The 16,812-nt window shown below is 36.0% G+C and overlaps 4 protein-coding genes across 7 annotated transcripts; 3 read left to right on the top strand and 1 right to left on the bottom strand.

Annotated features, from left to right (window-relative positions):
- The first annotated feature begins 157 nt into the window (after positions 1–157).
- LOC121998152 (SNF1-related protein kinase regulatory subunit beta-1-like) lies at positions 158–3,740 on the top strand. The gene is made up of 4 exons (XM_042552922.1): positions 158–477; positions 2,584–2,765; positions 2,893–3,055; positions 3,252–3,740. The coding sequence occupies exons 1-4, from the start codon at positions 298–300 to the stop codon at positions 3,570–3,572; spliced, it is 846 nt and encodes a 281-aa protein (XP_042408856.1). The 5' UTR covers positions 158–297; the 3' UTR covers positions 3,573–3,740.
- A 433-nt stretch (positions 3,741–4,173) lies between these two features.
- LOC121998151 (calmodulin-1-like) lies at positions 4,174–5,214 on the top strand. Its single transcript, XM_042552920.1, has 2 exons — positions 4,174–4,284; positions 4,659–5,214. Exons 1-2 carry the CDS (start codon positions 4,209–4,211, stop codon positions 5,030–5,032), a joined length of 450 nt encoding a protein of 149 aa, XP_042408854.1. The 5' UTR covers positions 4,174–4,208; the 3' UTR covers positions 5,033–5,214.
- Positions 5,215–5,397: 183 nt separating this feature from the next.
- On the bottom strand, positions 5,398–8,621 carry LOC121998150 (spindle pole body component 110-like). Its single transcript, XM_042552919.1, has 4 exons — positions 8,407–8,621; positions 7,976–8,182; positions 6,600–6,948; positions 5,398–5,682 (listed from the first exon to the last, which is right to left on the bottom strand). The coding sequence occupies exons 1-3, from the start codon at positions 8,596–8,598 to the stop codon at positions 6,634–6,636; spliced, it is 714 nt and encodes a 237-aa protein (XP_042408853.1). The 5' UTR covers positions 8,599–8,621; the 3' UTR covers positions 5,398–5,682; positions 6,600–6,633.
- A 293-nt stretch (positions 8,622–8,914) lies between these two features.
- On the top strand, positions 8,915–16,740 carry LOC121998147 (protein NETWORKED 4B-like). 4 transcript variants are annotated; one of them, XM_042552917.1, is made up of 5 exons: positions 8,915–9,107; positions 9,175–9,245; positions 9,343–9,533; positions 10,698–10,837; positions 15,033–16,740. In XM_042552917.1, the coding sequence occupies exons 4-5, from the start codon at positions 10,744–10,746 to the stop codon at positions 16,640–16,642; spliced, it is 1,704 nt and encodes a 567-aa protein (XP_042408851.1). In that variant the 5' UTR covers positions 8,915–9,107; positions 9,175–9,245; positions 9,343–9,533; positions 10,698–10,743; the 3' UTR covers positions 16,643–16,740. The 4 variants fall into 4 exon arrangements, with proteins under 4 accessions (XP_042408851.1, XP_042408850.1, XP_042408848.1 ...); XM_042552916.1 differs by having other exon boundaries at positions 9,175–9,250; XM_042552914.1 differs by having other exon boundaries at positions 9,175–9,250; positions 9,322–9,533.
- The last annotated feature ends 72 nt before the right edge of the window (positions 16,741–16,812 follow it).

The following is a 16,812-nucleotide window of genomic DNA, read 5'->3' as shown; positions in this document are numbered from 1 at the left end:
ACTTAACCAAGGAAAGGTTCTTATCGTGTTCGATTCGCGAGTGGCAAAAGGCGGGCCTCTGCTCTACTGAAATTTTGAAATATTTTTATGAATTTAATATTTTCGTTTTACCCATTATCTTTATAAATATGGTTAATTTACCCTTATTTATATAGCGGAAAGGGTGAAGTTGACGACGAAGCATTGCGATAATTGTAACCCTCTCTAAATTCTCTTCGTCCCCGCATCCATCGCTGTTCTCGTCTGGTCAATTTTGCAGCCGGCGATCGAATCGTACGGCGAGCGACTGGGGAGGAGATGGGGAACGCGAGCGGTCGGGACGGGATGGAGGAATCTGACAGCGATGACCCTTTTTCCAGATCGAGATCCTACGCCGGTTCGAACTCCAACGACACTCGCTACGTCCGATCCGCAGACTCGTTTTGGCCGCCGGAGAGGCCCAGCAGGTCCCGATCACCTCTCATGTTCGCTCCCCAGGTGGCTGTCTGGATCTCCTTGGCTTATCTTTGATTCTGCTTGACCTTGTATGTTTTGATTTTTTTTGTTGGAAAATTAACTCGTACGTTTTCGTTGATTCGTCGTGGGATTGGGGTATCTGGATTTCGGGTACACTTTTATAGGACAAAAGAATGAAAGGAATGAGTAAGATGATCACCTCGGAAAGTATGAATGTAAAATGGAAAAAAGCAAAGGAATAAGAACCAAAAAAACAGAACACAATTCTGTGAAATTGTTGCGCCTCAGTTATGCCCTAACTAGCTGCAACATTGCCCCAAGTGTTAGGATTAGAGAAACACTTATTGCATGATTGCTACAATTCCAGAATAATCTTATTCTTGACAATGCAAATTGATGCATTTTAAGTTATGTACTGAAATCCTGGAGATAGTGCTGTGACTTCTGACTGAAGTTCTGGGTTTGAGAATTTGGATTACTTGATTCCTTTAATTATTAACTGATTTTACTAAGTGGTTCCAAGTAGTTGTTTTTGTTTTTTTTTGTTTCAGCCATCTAGTTATTTTGGTTATATTTCCTACAAAGGATACATTGATAGATCTGAGGTGGTGTACTGAAAAACCTGGACAGAGTGCTGATCTCTCACTTCTGGGTTAGAGAACTAGGATTATTATATTACTTCAATTAGATACTTAATATACTAAGTGGTTTGTAGTTTGTTCTGTCTTAACCATCTGTGAATTTCTATTACAGTGAGGCTGTGGAATTGAGTTTCTACTTCAAAGAAAGAGGCATCCATTAGTTATTTAGAAAGTTTCCCTTTTCTGGTATTGAAAAACATGAAGAAAGAGGCATCCATTAGTTGTCAACTCTGATTTAATTTGATAGTGCACATCTTGATTCTTCAATTGTATAACCCAAAAGTACTATCCATTATCCGCTAGTTGCCTCCCAAAATGAGTTTAGTGTCCGTGAAGACTATAGTTGATGTTTTGGTTGTTTCTTGCTATCGGCTTATTTGCATTATTAGAGTGGCTAAAAATGGACGATTGTTGAAAAAGTGTGTAGAATAGAAGTTGGCTACTTCTTGTTTAGATTTCCTTGGTGGGAACGTCTTTAGTAACTTTGTTTGGAAAATATGTGGAAAGTTGGTTGCATCTGAAATACGTATGGTTGTCTCTAAATGAATTAGCAAAGAGTATACTAGGACCTATCGATCTGATTATGAAATATCTATAATGTAGATAACTGCTGAATCTTCTACAATATTATCTGAAAAGACTAGTTGATGTTTGTAGAATAGGTAATGTTTTAGAAACAAAAGGTTTAAAGCCAATTGGACTAAAATTGAATATAGGAAATGTGGTTTTCATATAAGAAAAAATTGAGAGTATAGTTAAGATGAATGGACAAGAAATCCCTAAAAAGTAGTCTTAAGTATTGTAAATCTATTATTTAACAAAAAAAAAAAAAAGATAATGAAACTGTTCGAGATAATATAATTGGATGAGAAATGGGTGATCCGACTATAGAGGAACTTTTGGACTCTTGGATAATCAATGTGTGCCTTGTTAGGCTAAACAAATTTATAAGACTGGTACAAGTCTACCTTGCCATACTTTCTAGATCAACGTTGGGTCTATTAGTAACACATATGAATAGTTTATAGTTAATGTAATAGATATGAGAATGCTGATGGACGAATAAGGTTACCAAAAAAATAAAAGGAAAATTTCCAGTTATTCAAGAATAATAATTTAGATATCTTTGATCTACTATTCAAAAAGTTGACAATGATGAAGTAGCACTAATAGGGTTCAATAATTTGTTTGTGCGTGTTCTACTTCATTATGAATGATTTTTGTCAGTTTTTTCTTTTTACAAGGAATAACATATGATTGGACTTACAAATACTACGACCAGTTGTTCAATAATGAAATTCTCTAATTCAACACTTTGTTGTATTATGTCTCTAATCCCTATTGCATTAGTTGCTGGTTGTTAAATGGTGATCGCCAGTGATAGGAGCTAGATACCAGTTACCAATGAGTGTGCACGCACACAAACAAAAAAAAGGCTAAGCTTTTCTTAGACTTCTACAAGATGACACTGAGAATTTTGTCTTAGGTTCCTGTGCCTCCTCTGCCGGGAGCTTCTGATCCCCCTCCTATATTTGATCAACGATGGACGAATGAACCTGACCAACAGTTTGATGGACCCCTTGAAAAGGGAATTCCAACATTAATAACTTGGAACCGAGGAGGAAATACTGTTCTAGTAGAAGGATCATGGGACGACTGGACTTCAAGGTATACGTGCTCAGGAAACATGCTTATGATCCTATCTGTGTTTTTTTCTGTCCCCCTTAAGTCGGTACTATGCCATCTAGAATGCAAGCTGAAAATGTCTTCTACCTTGCTCTACCATTTTTTTCAGAAAGCCTTTACAGAGATCTGGCAAGGACCATGCCATTTTGTTGGTTCTTCCTTCGGGCGTCTACCATTACAAGTTCATCATTGATGGACAACCTAGACACATGCCTGATCTGCCTTTCGTAACTGATGAGATGGGAAACATCATTAATCTCCTTGATGTCCATGTAAGTGCATTTTTGCATTGCCGGTAAAATTGTTTAATCTGATTCCTCAAAACAATAGCTGATGATGCATCGTCAAATAAGGTGGAGAATTCGCTATTTGTTCAGAAAAACAAATTCTAGTTTTAAGCTGGCAATTCTTACTTCTGTTTCTGCCAAGATGAGAGAACTCCTTGCTAACACATTTTCTTTCACACAGGATCATGTTCCTGAAAATGTTGAAAGCATTTCTGAATTTGACTCTCCGCCATCACCCGTCTCCAGCTACACTTGGTCACCGCCTGCAGACGAAGACTTTGCAAAGGAACCACCCGCCGTGCCGCCCCACCTGCGTTTAACAGTTCTCGAGACGCAGAACACAGATGAAGCTTCATTAACACCTGAGCACGTTGGGCTGAATCACCTTTGCATCGAGAAAGGATCATCATCGTCGTCGCAGTCGGTCGTGGGGCTTGGTCTGACCCATCGATTCCGATCCAAGTATGTCACCGTGGTGCTCTACAGACCTGTTCAAAGGTGACAAATCGCTCACCGCATCTTATATTGGGCTGTTAGTTGCATTGCAGAAGAGAAGCATTTTTTTCAAGTTCTGCTAGCTCAATGGTTTGTTTGTTGTGTTCCTGCACGAGACTTGCTCTGACGAGCCAATGCCACACCCAATAATCTTCAAATTATCAGTACTTTATCACCTTGGTATTGTTTGTTGCATTCTGAACCCCCTTAGAATTAAATCTGGAACTACAAACTAGTGTTATGACGAATTAACTAGTTAACATCAATTCAATCTTCGTAATTTTGTTAACTTCTCCCAAAATATCAAAATAGAAATTATATTCTAAGCAAAATAGTAAACCGTTTTAGCGAATGATTTTTCGATGACATTTAAAAAATTTTAAATTTACGAAGAGCACATTTTTAAAAAAATAAAATTAAAAAATAATAATAATAAATAAAAACTGGGGTTGTAAATCAATCCAACAGTGTGCTAACTGCGTCAGAATTCGATATTTTCCTGGGCCCCAGATTGGCCCGGTCCCGCAGATTGGTCCGGTCTCGTTGGCATAAAACGCTCTCGTCCTCTCTCTTCTCTTTATTTTTATCGCTTTTTTTTCTCTCGCAGGTATTCTATTCGATCGATCTCGCACGCAGGCGCGGCATGGCGGAGAAGCTCACCGACGATCAAATTGCCGAGTTCAAGGAGGCATTCAGCTTGTTCGACAAGGATGGCGATGGTTAAACCCTAACAATCTCATTCTATTCTTCTTCTTTATTTAGCTACTGGATCCGTACTCTCTCTCTCTCTCGCTCATTTTAATTGTGTTTTTCAAATGATTCCGACTCGGGATTGCATTTTTTTTGAATTTGTATCGCCGGAGCCATTCGGTTAGGTCATCTTGGTTGCAGAAAGGGCGAGATTAATATATACATACTTTTTCCCGATTCGAATCTCTTTCCTATTTTTTGCATAATTTCTGGCTGTTTACTACTGAACTTCAATGTAAAGAAAATATATCGCTGGAATGCCTGAAAGGAAAAAAAAAAATCTGATTTTATCCTCATGAATGCCTCTTTTGCTTGAATCTTCTCTCCTTATTTGATGCTACAGGTTGCATCACGACCAAGGAGCTTGGAACCGTGATGCGATCTTTGGGGCAGAATCCCACAGAGGCCGAACTCCAAGACATGATAAACGAGGTGGATGCCGATGGAAACGGCACGATCGACTTCCCAGAGTTTCTCAACTTGATGGCTCGCAAGCTGAAGGACACAGACTCAGAGGAGGAACTAAAGGAGGCCTTCAGAGTGTTCGACAAGGACCAAAACGGTTTCATCTCCGCCGCTGAACTTCGCCATGTCATGACCAATCTCGGTGAGAAGCTCACTGATGAGGAAGTCGACGAAATGATTCGTGAAGCTGACGTCGATGGCGACGGCCAAATCAACTACGAGGAGTTCGTCAAAATCATGATGGCCAAGTGAGTTGGCCTCTTATGGAAAATAAAGTGCGACGGATGGAATTCCGATATATAGTTATCGATGACTTCTAGGTTTGTCATTTTAGTTACAAAATTTTTTATATAAAGGAAAAGAAAAAAAAAACAAAAGTAGAGAAATCTTTTCACTAATTTAATTTTTTTTTTCTCATTTTCATATGTAATAGAATTCAAATCTGTATTTTTAAAACTATTTTATGAATTATCTTTTTCTGCCTTTCTCATATGTAACAATAGAATTCAACATTGATTTCCATCTATATAATTAATTATATTTAAGTGAAACATATTGCACAGAAATTGGATGAGCTAAATCTTTAGATTAACCCTCAGAATTCAAAGAAATGAGCATTTTAACCAAAGAAAAAACATTTTATTTGTACCTTTCTATGGTTTCCTTTTCAACAGTGACCGTTTCAGAAGTCAGTCGTCTCTGTACACGACCAAGAAAGCATATGAAGTACAAAGAGCAAAGAAAAAGAGTAACATAATACAATGATACACACTAATTTATTATCACTGTTGTAATTGTTGTTTAGAAGATAACAGGCCGAGATATCACCGAGTAGGTAATCGAAACTAGGGCATTCGATCAGCTTGTCAAGAATAACAGAAGTTGACCTTAGAACGCACAATCTGCAGAGAGAGAGATTGGATCAGTTTAAATAGAAGAAGTATCTATCAGAAGTAAGATGATATGTAGGTGAAGAATCATTAAAGGTTTGGAAATCTTATATTGCTGCAAATTCAATCCCATAAGAATGGAGAGTGATAGAATAGACAATAACTAGAATGAAGAATTAGCTACTCGTACGAATACTCCGGCTGCTTCCTCATATCTTTATGAGGGTCTTAGCAAAAAAAAAAAAAAAAAATGAAAAGAAAAAAGGATTGGGTTATTTTAGACAATGCATTCCCCCGTTTTGTTGCCAATTAATTAGATCCTAGAAGATTTCACAAAACCTTCATCTCTTAGATTTCTACTTTTCGGAAACATTAGTTGATGGATTAGTACCTGTTCTGTTTTTGTTATTTTAGTACTTATTGTACCTATCATGCCTTCTGGGTTATCTTAAATGTGGTATTTAAGCTTTTAGTTTTGCAACTTATATAGCATTTTTATGTAGGTGAAGTCGTCCAAATATATATTCTTATGCATGACCCATGACTAAAAGAGGTTGGAGGTGTTCATCAAGCTAGTTTTTGGATTTCCAAAGTTGGTTGTTTATTCTTGAACAACTTGCTGGACTGGCAAGAGATTCTTCACACAAAAGTTTCTACTTCTTCATCCACAGCTGGATTTATGTATAAATCTTGTATCACCTTAACACGAAACGAGATTTCAAATCATGCATGATTCATGGATAAATATAGGCATTACTACTGTAAGAAACAGATAAATTGTAAGTAGCAAGCTTATCCCAATTCATGCATGATTTCATGATAATCCAATTGGTTGGGAGAAGATAATAGTGTACGATTCCATTATCTAAAGCCGTAGGAGAAAAGACAGACAAAATTGCATCTTAAAAAAAAAGACAACAAGAACATACCTACAAATAGAGCAGAAATATTCTTGGATAAAGATCATTCGAGGATGAATTCTTTCATTCCTTTTGTAGTGTAGAGGGTGTCAAATGGTTTTTCCAGGCTGTCTTTTAGAATGCAAATTTGTCCCTCTTTAAGAAGTATGTCTTCCTCAAGGCTCTCAATCTTCTTCCTGAGACTGACAATCTCATTCTCCAAAACCATGTTGGTCTTTCTCAACCTCTTCACTTCCTCCCACAATTCGTTATTTTCAGTGGACACAGTTTGGAGCATGCTTTGAACAGCATTTAGGTCTGTCATGGAAGTCTGAATCTCCTGATGCAGCTGTGCGATTGTCTCATCTTTCTTTAGTATCTGCGATCAATATGGATATGATAATTGTTATTGTTGAATCATAAACAAATAAGTTCAGACAAGGCTTCATGAAGCAGAATTAAGGAGCATCAACTGAACAAATTGGTATTGGTGAAAGGAAACTAGACTCTTTTTACTACTAGTTTATATAAAAGCATTTTACCAAAGCATGCTCCTTGTGTGTGATTTCTTTGAACACCTTAGTTTTCTTAGAATATCCCTTGATTTTCAACTTTCCTCCCCAATCTTAAACTTTTGTAGACCAGCTTGTGCATGATATATAAAAGTTGGATTTTTAAGCACTTTCCAACCTAAGATGGTCAAATTAGCATCTCTCACACTTTCAGTGGATTTAAAATCATATCATATATTGAGTTTAAATGTCACATTGCCGCCTTAATGTCACTAATGCACGGAACTAGGAACATGCAATTGTAGCCCCCGGGGCATGGTTGAGTTAGCTATTGCAAGGTAAATATTGTTATAATGGGCAAGAGGTCGAATCATGGCAAAGCCGAGAAAAATACCCTCCCCGCAGTGGCCAATTGCAGCTTCCCGATTTCCTCCTCATAAATGGCCATGGGATCGATCGTGTGGGCCTATTGGGATGACGGATTCCACCTTTTATTACAATAGGAACATGCAATTGTAGGTTTAGTTAATAAAGACAGACTAGAGTTTCATCTCCAATTATAGACAGGAATAAATTGACAGAATCAAGTTCAGTACAATTTCCTATCAGAATACCATCCGAACTGTATCACAGATTCATTGTCTAGTGATAAAACATATTCCTAGACTATATAGAACATAAATGCATATGTATACAATATGGTTGAGTGTCCAATGACACAATATACAACAAGAAACCATAGCACTGGATAATAAACGGATATATTTTGTTATGAAATGATAAAACACAGATAATTATGTTAGTGCGCTATCCCTGCATTTCCATTTATTTTTAATTATCAGGCGAGTAGTAGTTTTATTAACAGTATAACTTTTTTGGCATGTATATGATCACCTGAAGCTCCAAATCCTTCATCTTGTGGGAAAGACAAGAAACCTCATCCTGAAGTCTCTGATTAGCATTTTGCAGGACATCACGAGCTCTTATAGACCTTGCAAAATCAGCTTGTAGTTGTTCATATTCCAATTCTCGAGAAAACAGATTCTCTTTCAGTAGTCTTGATAGTATGGCTTCTGCCCTTATGTTTAACAACATTTCATCCTATACAAGTAAAGCACACTTCAAAATAACATTCTGAACAATATTACGAAGGTCGGTGATTATCGTCTCTGAAAGAACTCTAAAGGAGAACTAAACATTCAAGGAGAACTTTAAAAATAAACATTCGAGGAATATGAAAAAGTAAATAGTTATTTTTCTTTTGAGGTTAATGCTTATTTCTTATACGGGATCAGGTTATGTTTATCACAGAAAGTGAGATTTACCTCTGTCACGTGACTCTTCAAGCGTTTCATTTTACTTTGTTCCTTAGTCTGCCTTTGTAATTCTTCGAGATTGGACTTGTCATCTAATACCACCATTGTTGCTTGTAAGTTTCTTCTCAAGTTCTCAATACCTCTCTTTAAAGTATGATACTTCAGAATGTAATCATCAACTGGAATTCTCTCAAAATTCATGCTAGCTACTTGATCATACCTCTTGCATTATAAACCAATAATTATATAAAATTCACATTTTCTTCGTTAGATTTTATTTTAATTAGTTTTTAAATTTAAGAATATTCAAACTAAAATATTCTAGTTGACTTAAAATTTCCTAACAGAACCATAGAATCATGCTCATCCCTAAGACTAGGATTTCCAAACTGTAGGGGTGTAATATGATATTTTAAAATTCTGGATGGTGCAATGAAATTACAAAATAATTGTAAGGGCTAAGTGAATTTTCTTCCGTTATTTCTAGAAGTGTAGTTCAGCCACCTCATCCGATGATGATTCATGCACTGTTCGATGAACGCCACCTTCGCTTGCGTTTCGATAAGAGAGAGAATGGGGCGGCGAATGCGCTCGCTCCTGCGTCGTTCTTTCGATCCCCTTCTCGGCCTTGCTATTGACGATCCGCCTACGGTAGTCTTGCCGGAGACGGTTGCGAGAGCAGTTTGTCGTTGGGGGAAGCACCATCTTAGGTAATCCTCATCCGTTTCATTCTTCTTCTTCTTCGATAATAATTATTTTGGGTCTTCTCTTTTCAAGTGTTCTTTCCTACTTAAAATCTCGTGATTTGGGGGATATAATCACGATACTTTATCCTTTTTGGAAGATCGGTAAGGTATTTATTTATTTTTTCTTCCAATCTGAGATTTTTGGAATTCTCTGGATCTAACTTCTAATTGGAACAAGACGGTCGTCTTTGTATTAAAGTGAGAGATTAGAGGAATGAATGAATTATATGATTTGGTTGTGGATAAAGCTGGATTGGCTTTCCGAACATATTGGACCAAATGACGCTACGAGTTCTTTATGAGACCAAAGGTGGGGTTTTTGATAAAGGATAATTGATGGAGGGAAGCCTGGCCGATTTCATTCGACGAAAAGAGATGTTCTACTAGCCAGTAAGAGCTTTGATTAGTTTTTTTTTTTCACGGAATCGTGCATGTGTAATTTTTGTTCGTAAATTTTTTATTTCTAATTTCTTCAGTCTTCTAATTGAACTTAGACATGAAAAGGGATTTGAAAATTGTGCAATTATCATATTGATGGAAACGAATTTCACAAGTTGCAATAGCTTGTTTACATTGTGCAATTACAGATAGTAGGCAAGAATTTTGTTAACATTGTAAGGTTCCATGTTAGAAGTTACAGGATAAACCTCGGATTGGCAGAAAAAATAAATATGGTTTTATCTCTTGCCCTTCTGAATATGATGAAATGAACAGGATAATATCACAACATGGGCTTATCACTTACAAGATAATCTCCTTTTCTTGCCACTGACAGCTTTCTGCCTCTATTTGCGATTATTCAGAACTAATTCTTTTCTCATGTTTGCTTCAGTTGTACTATGGTATCAAGACTCCAACCTTTTTAACAGTCTCTTTCACCACCATTTACTGAGGTGGAGGATATTTCTTATTTTTGCATAAACAAAAATGAAAAAGAAATTGGTCAAATGTTTTATTTGTATTACCATGCATGATTTTGAATTTCAAACTAAGCATTTTGGTTTTAGTTGTGTTGTTCTGCCAATTTTTGATTTCAGGTTACCGGATAATTTTAAATCTTCCATGTTTATCTTTCTTGGTCACTGGCAAATATTGACTGTCTTACGTAGGCATTTTCACAGGGTCCCTTGTATTTGTATTTTAGTTTTCCTATTGTGTTCAGTAACTGGCTTTTCTCATTTCCTTCTGTCAATGGTCGCATATGGTATATAAACCTATTCGACATATCTACTTTTGAGAGAATCTAACATTAGAGTTATCTTCTTGGTCTACCTCTTCACTAAAGATATCTGACAATCAGTTGAATTCATTAAAGATATCATACATTTCCCTTTGGATCACTTGGATCATAAACCACTTTACATTTTGTTTTATCTTCTTGAAGTGATGCACAGGTAGATAGGTTGAACCAGTATGTAGACCAATCATCCATCAGCCAATACCTTTAAGTTGTTTGAAAGAACATTTACAATACCTTAGATTTTTTTTCTGCTTTTTTATGTTCTGATACACAAATAAATTGTAGTCTCTTAGTCTGCTTATACTCAATGACAGGATTGCTGAAACAATTTGAATACATGCAATGACCAGTTGTTAAAAGATGAAGCGAATGCTATCCAAGAAATCTCACTCATTGTGGTGGGACAGACATATTAGCCGGAAAAACTCCAAATGGCTTGAAGAAAATCTTGAAAGTGAGAATACTGAACCTAACTGCAATTTGCTTTTCAAAGTTTTCCGCTAAGTAGCTTGTTTTTCAATTCCTTCATCTTCTATTATGAAAATTCTAGTAGAAGTTGTAAAATCTAAGCCGCAGGATCAAGCCTATAGGAAATCGATTCAAGCCTAACTTCATTGGTTTAAGATTAAAGAGGTCTTACTATATATACCTGTAACAAGCTCAAACAGTAATCACAATACCTATATTATTAATGATCGAGATGTGGATGTGTAGTGTGAAAATTACATGAAATATGATCAGTACATATCAATTTCCAACTAGTCCTAAATGACTCAAAAAATTCTAATCATATTTGCTATAACTTTATGCTAAATTGTACTATCAAATCATGATCTAAGCCTTATTATTCCAAATGGAATCTATATGATATTTACAACACTAAATGCTAAATCATGATATCTTATTTTAGAGAGTCTAACAAATAAAATTCTCATTAATGTTTTGAATTTTAAGTACGTACGATAATCGATACAAAATATTTTGTCTTTATTGACATAGATCAATAAATAAATACAAACTCTTACTAAATAATTCTTGTTTCATAAAAAGAATTCTCATATCCATAACATATGCATAAAACCCCTTAGGCACCAAGCCCGTGGTCAGTGAATCTGTCAATATAAAATCTGTGCTAATGTGCTCTATCATCACCTGACGACTCTGAACTCTTTGTTTAATTGCTAGAAATTTGATGTCGATGTGCTTAGACTTCGATGAAGAAAGACATTAGTTCATAAACAAAGTTTAAAATATCAATTGACTCGAGTTTAGTCTTCTTTCCATTCCTCGTATAGATATATCTTTCACTATTAAGCAGAAGTCGACTCACAACCTTGCATAGTGACACTTATGTGAGTAGTAACGACCCCATGGATGGCTTAGCTAGCAATTGTATGGGATAATGACTACAATGGTCGGGGGGTCGAAACTTGGCAGAGGATTTCATCACCTCTGTGGGCCTCACCCATGCACTTATCAATTTGGGTTCCTGTTAAACTCCCTCTCAATAGCTTGGGACAGTCGTAAGCCAGCCACTAATGTAGCGGTTCCACACTTATGTGAGTAGTAGCATTAATATTTATCCATCAGTGTTAGTAGGTACAATATCCAAATTGACTTATGGACTAACAAAAGTAAGAAATTTTTCCTTATTTACATGCCAGTTGACGTACTTGGTGTAATCTTTCTTCATATAGCCTTTTTTCTTACAAAAGAAACAAATAGACTCCTTATCATGCTTCTTCTACTTCTTATGGCCAAAAGTCTTAGAATCTCCAATTTACTTTCCTTTTCTTTTATTGATCTGTTTGCCTGAACCTTAGGAACCAAATGCTAGGTGAACACTTTCAGGTGTCTCATGTCTCAATCTCTCCTCTTGCACGTATTGAGTTATAAACTCTTTCAATATCCACTTTTTTTATTGAGAATTATATGAAATCTTAAAAGTAGTGAACCGTGCAGGCAGAGACGTCAAGATGAAATACACTAACATAGACTCAAACATATCAAGTTTAAGTGCTTTCAAACTTGTGACGATATTGGACATCTCTATAAATCTATAATGTAGTATCTGTAAGTACTCAGGGTAGTTTTGATGTGGTCAACCAAGTTCAGTTAGATCTTGTTGTATTTGATCCTTGTGTCTAAGTGTGCAAGAGCTTAGGAACACAAGAAGTCGAGCGGAATACGCAGCTAGCGAGAAGGATGGTACGGGATAAGGGTGTAAATGAACTAAGCTGCTCATGAGCTATTCGAAGCTTGATTCGATAAAAGCTCGTTTGAGCTCGTTTAATGAGGCTCGTTAAGATAAACAAATCAAGCTCAAGCTTCACAATATTTAACTCGTTAGCTCGTGAACATGTTCGTTAAGTTTATGAATCAACTTTTAAATAATAAAATAATAGTTTCAATATTGAATTTATAGATTTTACACTCTACTTATGAAACATATAGACAAATATATTAAATTTATTTATCAGAATAAAATTATAAATTTTAATAAGAATATTATAATTTTTACTAAATATATAATTTAGTTTTTAATGAATATTTAAATTTATAATTTATGTTTATTAAGCTCGTTTAGGTTCGATAAAAGCTCGAATAAGCTCATGAGCCATGAATATATTCGTTAAATAAAGTTCGAGCTTGACTCGATTATAAACGAGCCAAACTTAAACATTCAAAAGCTTTATTTTAAACCGGAGCTCGAGCTTTATAACTCAAATATTCAAGAGCCATGAATATATAATTTTCTCTTAATATATATAATGTTAATTCTAATATAAGTCAGATATTGATAGTCCCTCTATACATTCCTCTATTTAGGTCGAATATCGGATCTTCCATCGAGATTGAAGGAAATTATCATCTCTATGCTCTATGGTGTTAACATTAGTCAGGGGTGCGGGGCGATCATACCTCAATACATAGTCCAAGTCCATGCAACCTAAGATTATAATCGCGTATTCTTTCCACTCAATAAAATTCGAAAGTGTAGTGATAATATTAATACCGACAGTAACATATTGCACTGAAATTAAAAGAGTGTAGATTATATTAGTTTACAATTTAATTATAGCAAAAAATATGAATAAAATTATGTAAATAAAATAAATTTTTAAATGCACATAAATGAGCCTTTTATGAGATATCAAATATAACATTATATTTACTATGCGGGCTAAATACAATTTGATAGTGATACTCTCTAATATAACTCAAAATTTAATTGGAAACATAATGAGCCATTATGTACATAATTTGACACTTTATATGAGTTATAAATTAATTCATAACTTACAACAACTTTAATCTATCATGCAATATGCTTTCTTTTAGGTAGATATATTTTGTGCATGATTTGAACAAAATAAATTTTGTTCTATAATTATAGGCTACATTGAACATATATCTAGCATAAAAGTAATTTCCCTTAGAGTCAATTATTTTTAGTATATATATATGTTTACCGACACAAGATGTACTAAACCTATCTAATGTGCATTCATTTGGGTGACACAATAGTTCAATTTCATAGCATGTGTGTAAATAGACAAAACTCTAAAAACTTTAACCAAATAAATAATCACTTAATCAACTTTGATAATTTAAAATTATATTTATTAATCAATTGATTTCAGATGATAATCAATTGGTTCTACCTAATTAATTATCATAATCAATTTGAAGACGGTTAATCGATTGGAAAAATCCCCGATTTCAATCGATTTTATTATGATTTTCTTCTATTAATCAATTGGATAAAATCTAATCGATTGATGATATCAATTGATTAGGTTAATTGATTCCAATCAATTTATCACAATTTTTAAGATTGACAAAAATTGTCAATTAATTGGTAGCATCGAATCGATTGACCTGATCGATTAAAATCGATCCCGTATTCGATCTAGTCGTGCTAATTGATTGAAAAAAAATCACCAATCGATTGGTGTCAATTGAATCAATTGCGTAATCAATTTGGCTCGGTTATGTTTACAATTTTAAGCTTGGTAATTGATTGATCGACCAAGCCAATCAATTTAGTCATCGTGATTTGACCTAAAATTATGTTAAACATGGCAATTCTTCGTGAAGTACATGAACGACATGGAAGAGATCAAGTCTTTCCTAGATTTTTTATGCAAAAGATTTCGACGATCAAACATGGTTCATATAAAGAAAACTTTATCTAGCATAAGAACAATGCCCATACTATATTGCCATGAAAGCATAAAGAAACAGAGAGTTTGATTCTGATACCAATTGATAGAAGTTATAAAACCTAAGCCACATAATCTCTAGAAAGCAAATAAGAACTTGACATAGGAAATATAACAGTAAGCATGAATCTTTGTTTCAACATAGAACATGACATAACAAATATGAAGCATAAACCAAAAGCGATAAGAAACCTGATTGAATAGTTATGCCCTTGTCTTGAAGCGTCATCTAGGAATCCTTGAGTAAGAAGAAGTGAAAGTAAAGCGAAGAAATCTTTCAAGGGGTTTAGGGTTGACGGCAACCAACAAATTCATGCTTACTATTATGTAATCAGGTCAAGATCCTCTTATTTGGTAAAATTGGTATACATGTTTAACTTCTCATGACAAAACTTTAACCAGTTCAAGCATCTTTCTCTGCAGAGATGGACCGAAGTGTCACAGAGATGCTAAAGTTGACAGAAGGGGGTGGAGATTCATTTGCAAAGAAAGCTGAGATGTATTATGAGAAGCGCCCCGAGTTGATTTCCCATGTTGAGGAGTTCCACCGCATGTATCGTGCTCTGGCTGAGCGTTATGACCAAGTAACCAGTGAGCTCCGCAAGAGCATTGAATCAGAATTGAAATCTCAAGGCTCATGGAACAGATTTAATTTCCTTTCAAATCCACCTTCTCCTTTATCTGAACCAATTGAAGAGCTCCGTCCTGAGTTAAACATTTCTCCCGAGTCAAAACTGCAACAGCCCGACCTCATTCCCAGGGCTGCCGGGTTCGATTTCTTCCTTCCATCTAGCAGTAGTCCTGATCTTTCTAGGAAGGACATTTATGATTCATTTTCATACTCAGAATCTGAGCCCGAGCTCGAAGAGATCAATGAGGAAAGTGAAGATGACACCCCCTTGGAGATGAGGGAGAAACTTCAAATTCATGAATACAAAAGCCATCGTGAGGACGACTGCAGCCTTAAAATTGCAGCTTTGGAGTTGGATCTATCTGCTGCAGATGAAAAACTTCACTCCGCGGAAACCAATATCTGGGATCTCAAGGATAAACTCAAGAGCACCAATGCTTCTTTATGCACTAAGATCATAGAGTTCAATTTGGAAAAGGAGAAGGTTTCCTGCTTAGAGGAAAATCTTATAGAGCTGCAAGAAGAAATATTCAGCCTTACCCATGAAACTGTAATTCTAAAGGGTGCAGCAATATCTACTTGTAGGCAGTTCCACAGCGAGTTACTGAATCATGAATCCATTGTCGAAGATTACAAAAACAAACTAAGTCTTGCTGAAGAAAAGTTTATCCGTGAGAAGTCCAGCCTTGAAGCTTCGATTGCAGACTTGGAAGGTGCTAACAAGGGACTAAAAGCTGAGGTAGAAAAGGCGTCGCAGGAAAAATCGCTACTCAAAGCCCGTATTTCCGAACTGGAGCATAGAATCCACGATCTGGAAATCTCAAACAGCCACTCTGTTGACAAAATGCTGCAGGAGAAGTCAGAACTCGAAGCTGAAATTTTTACTCTCTCCCAGTCCAATTCATTCCTTGAAGCTAAGGTCACCTCGCTGGATAACGAAATGAGGGAGCTTGTAGCTGACAAAATTTCCCAACACAGTGAGAAACAAAAGCTCGTCGCTGCACTAAACGGGAGTCTTGACGCTCTAAAACTTAAAGTGGATATGCTGACAACCGAGAAAGAAGAACTTTCTTCCAAGGTGGACTCCCTTGTCGACGACATCAGTTCCCACAACGACAAGCTACTGCAAATGAAGCAGCAAATGCATCACTTGCACTTGGAACGTGCAAAGCTGTTCATGGAGATCGAAGAAAGCAATCAAGCTAGTTCAGATTTGAAGTCAAGAGTACAAGAACTTGAGGAGGAGGTAGAGAGGCAGAAGGTGGCAATTTCGGATGGGGAGGAAGCAAAAAAGGAGGCAATAAGGCAGCTTTGCGTCTCACTAGAGCATTACCGCGATGGCTATCATCAACTCAGGCATTTGCTGCAGGAGAATCGGCGATCCGCCATGGCGGCAAGGTGATGAACTTGGTCAAGATTCTTCTTCTTCTTCTTGTAAAACCTTGGTACTTCCAAATTTTTGGATGAGGTGGTATTGTATAGAAGCCGTCACGCAATAAATAGATGCAAAAAGGGTTTTGATAAATAAAAACTTACCAAAAGCTAGTTGCAAATAAGTTAACAATAATATTT

Source organism: Zingiber officinale, chromosome 6A (genome assembly GCF_018446385.1).
Source record: "Zingiber officinale cultivar Zhangliang chromosome 6A, Zo_v1.1, whole genome shotgun sequence".
Classification (NCBI taxonomy): Eukaryota; Viridiplantae; Streptophyta; class Magnoliopsida; order Zingiberales; family Zingiberaceae; genus Zingiber; species Zingiber officinale.
This window is presented reverse-complemented; position numbering and strand designations above follow the sequence as displayed.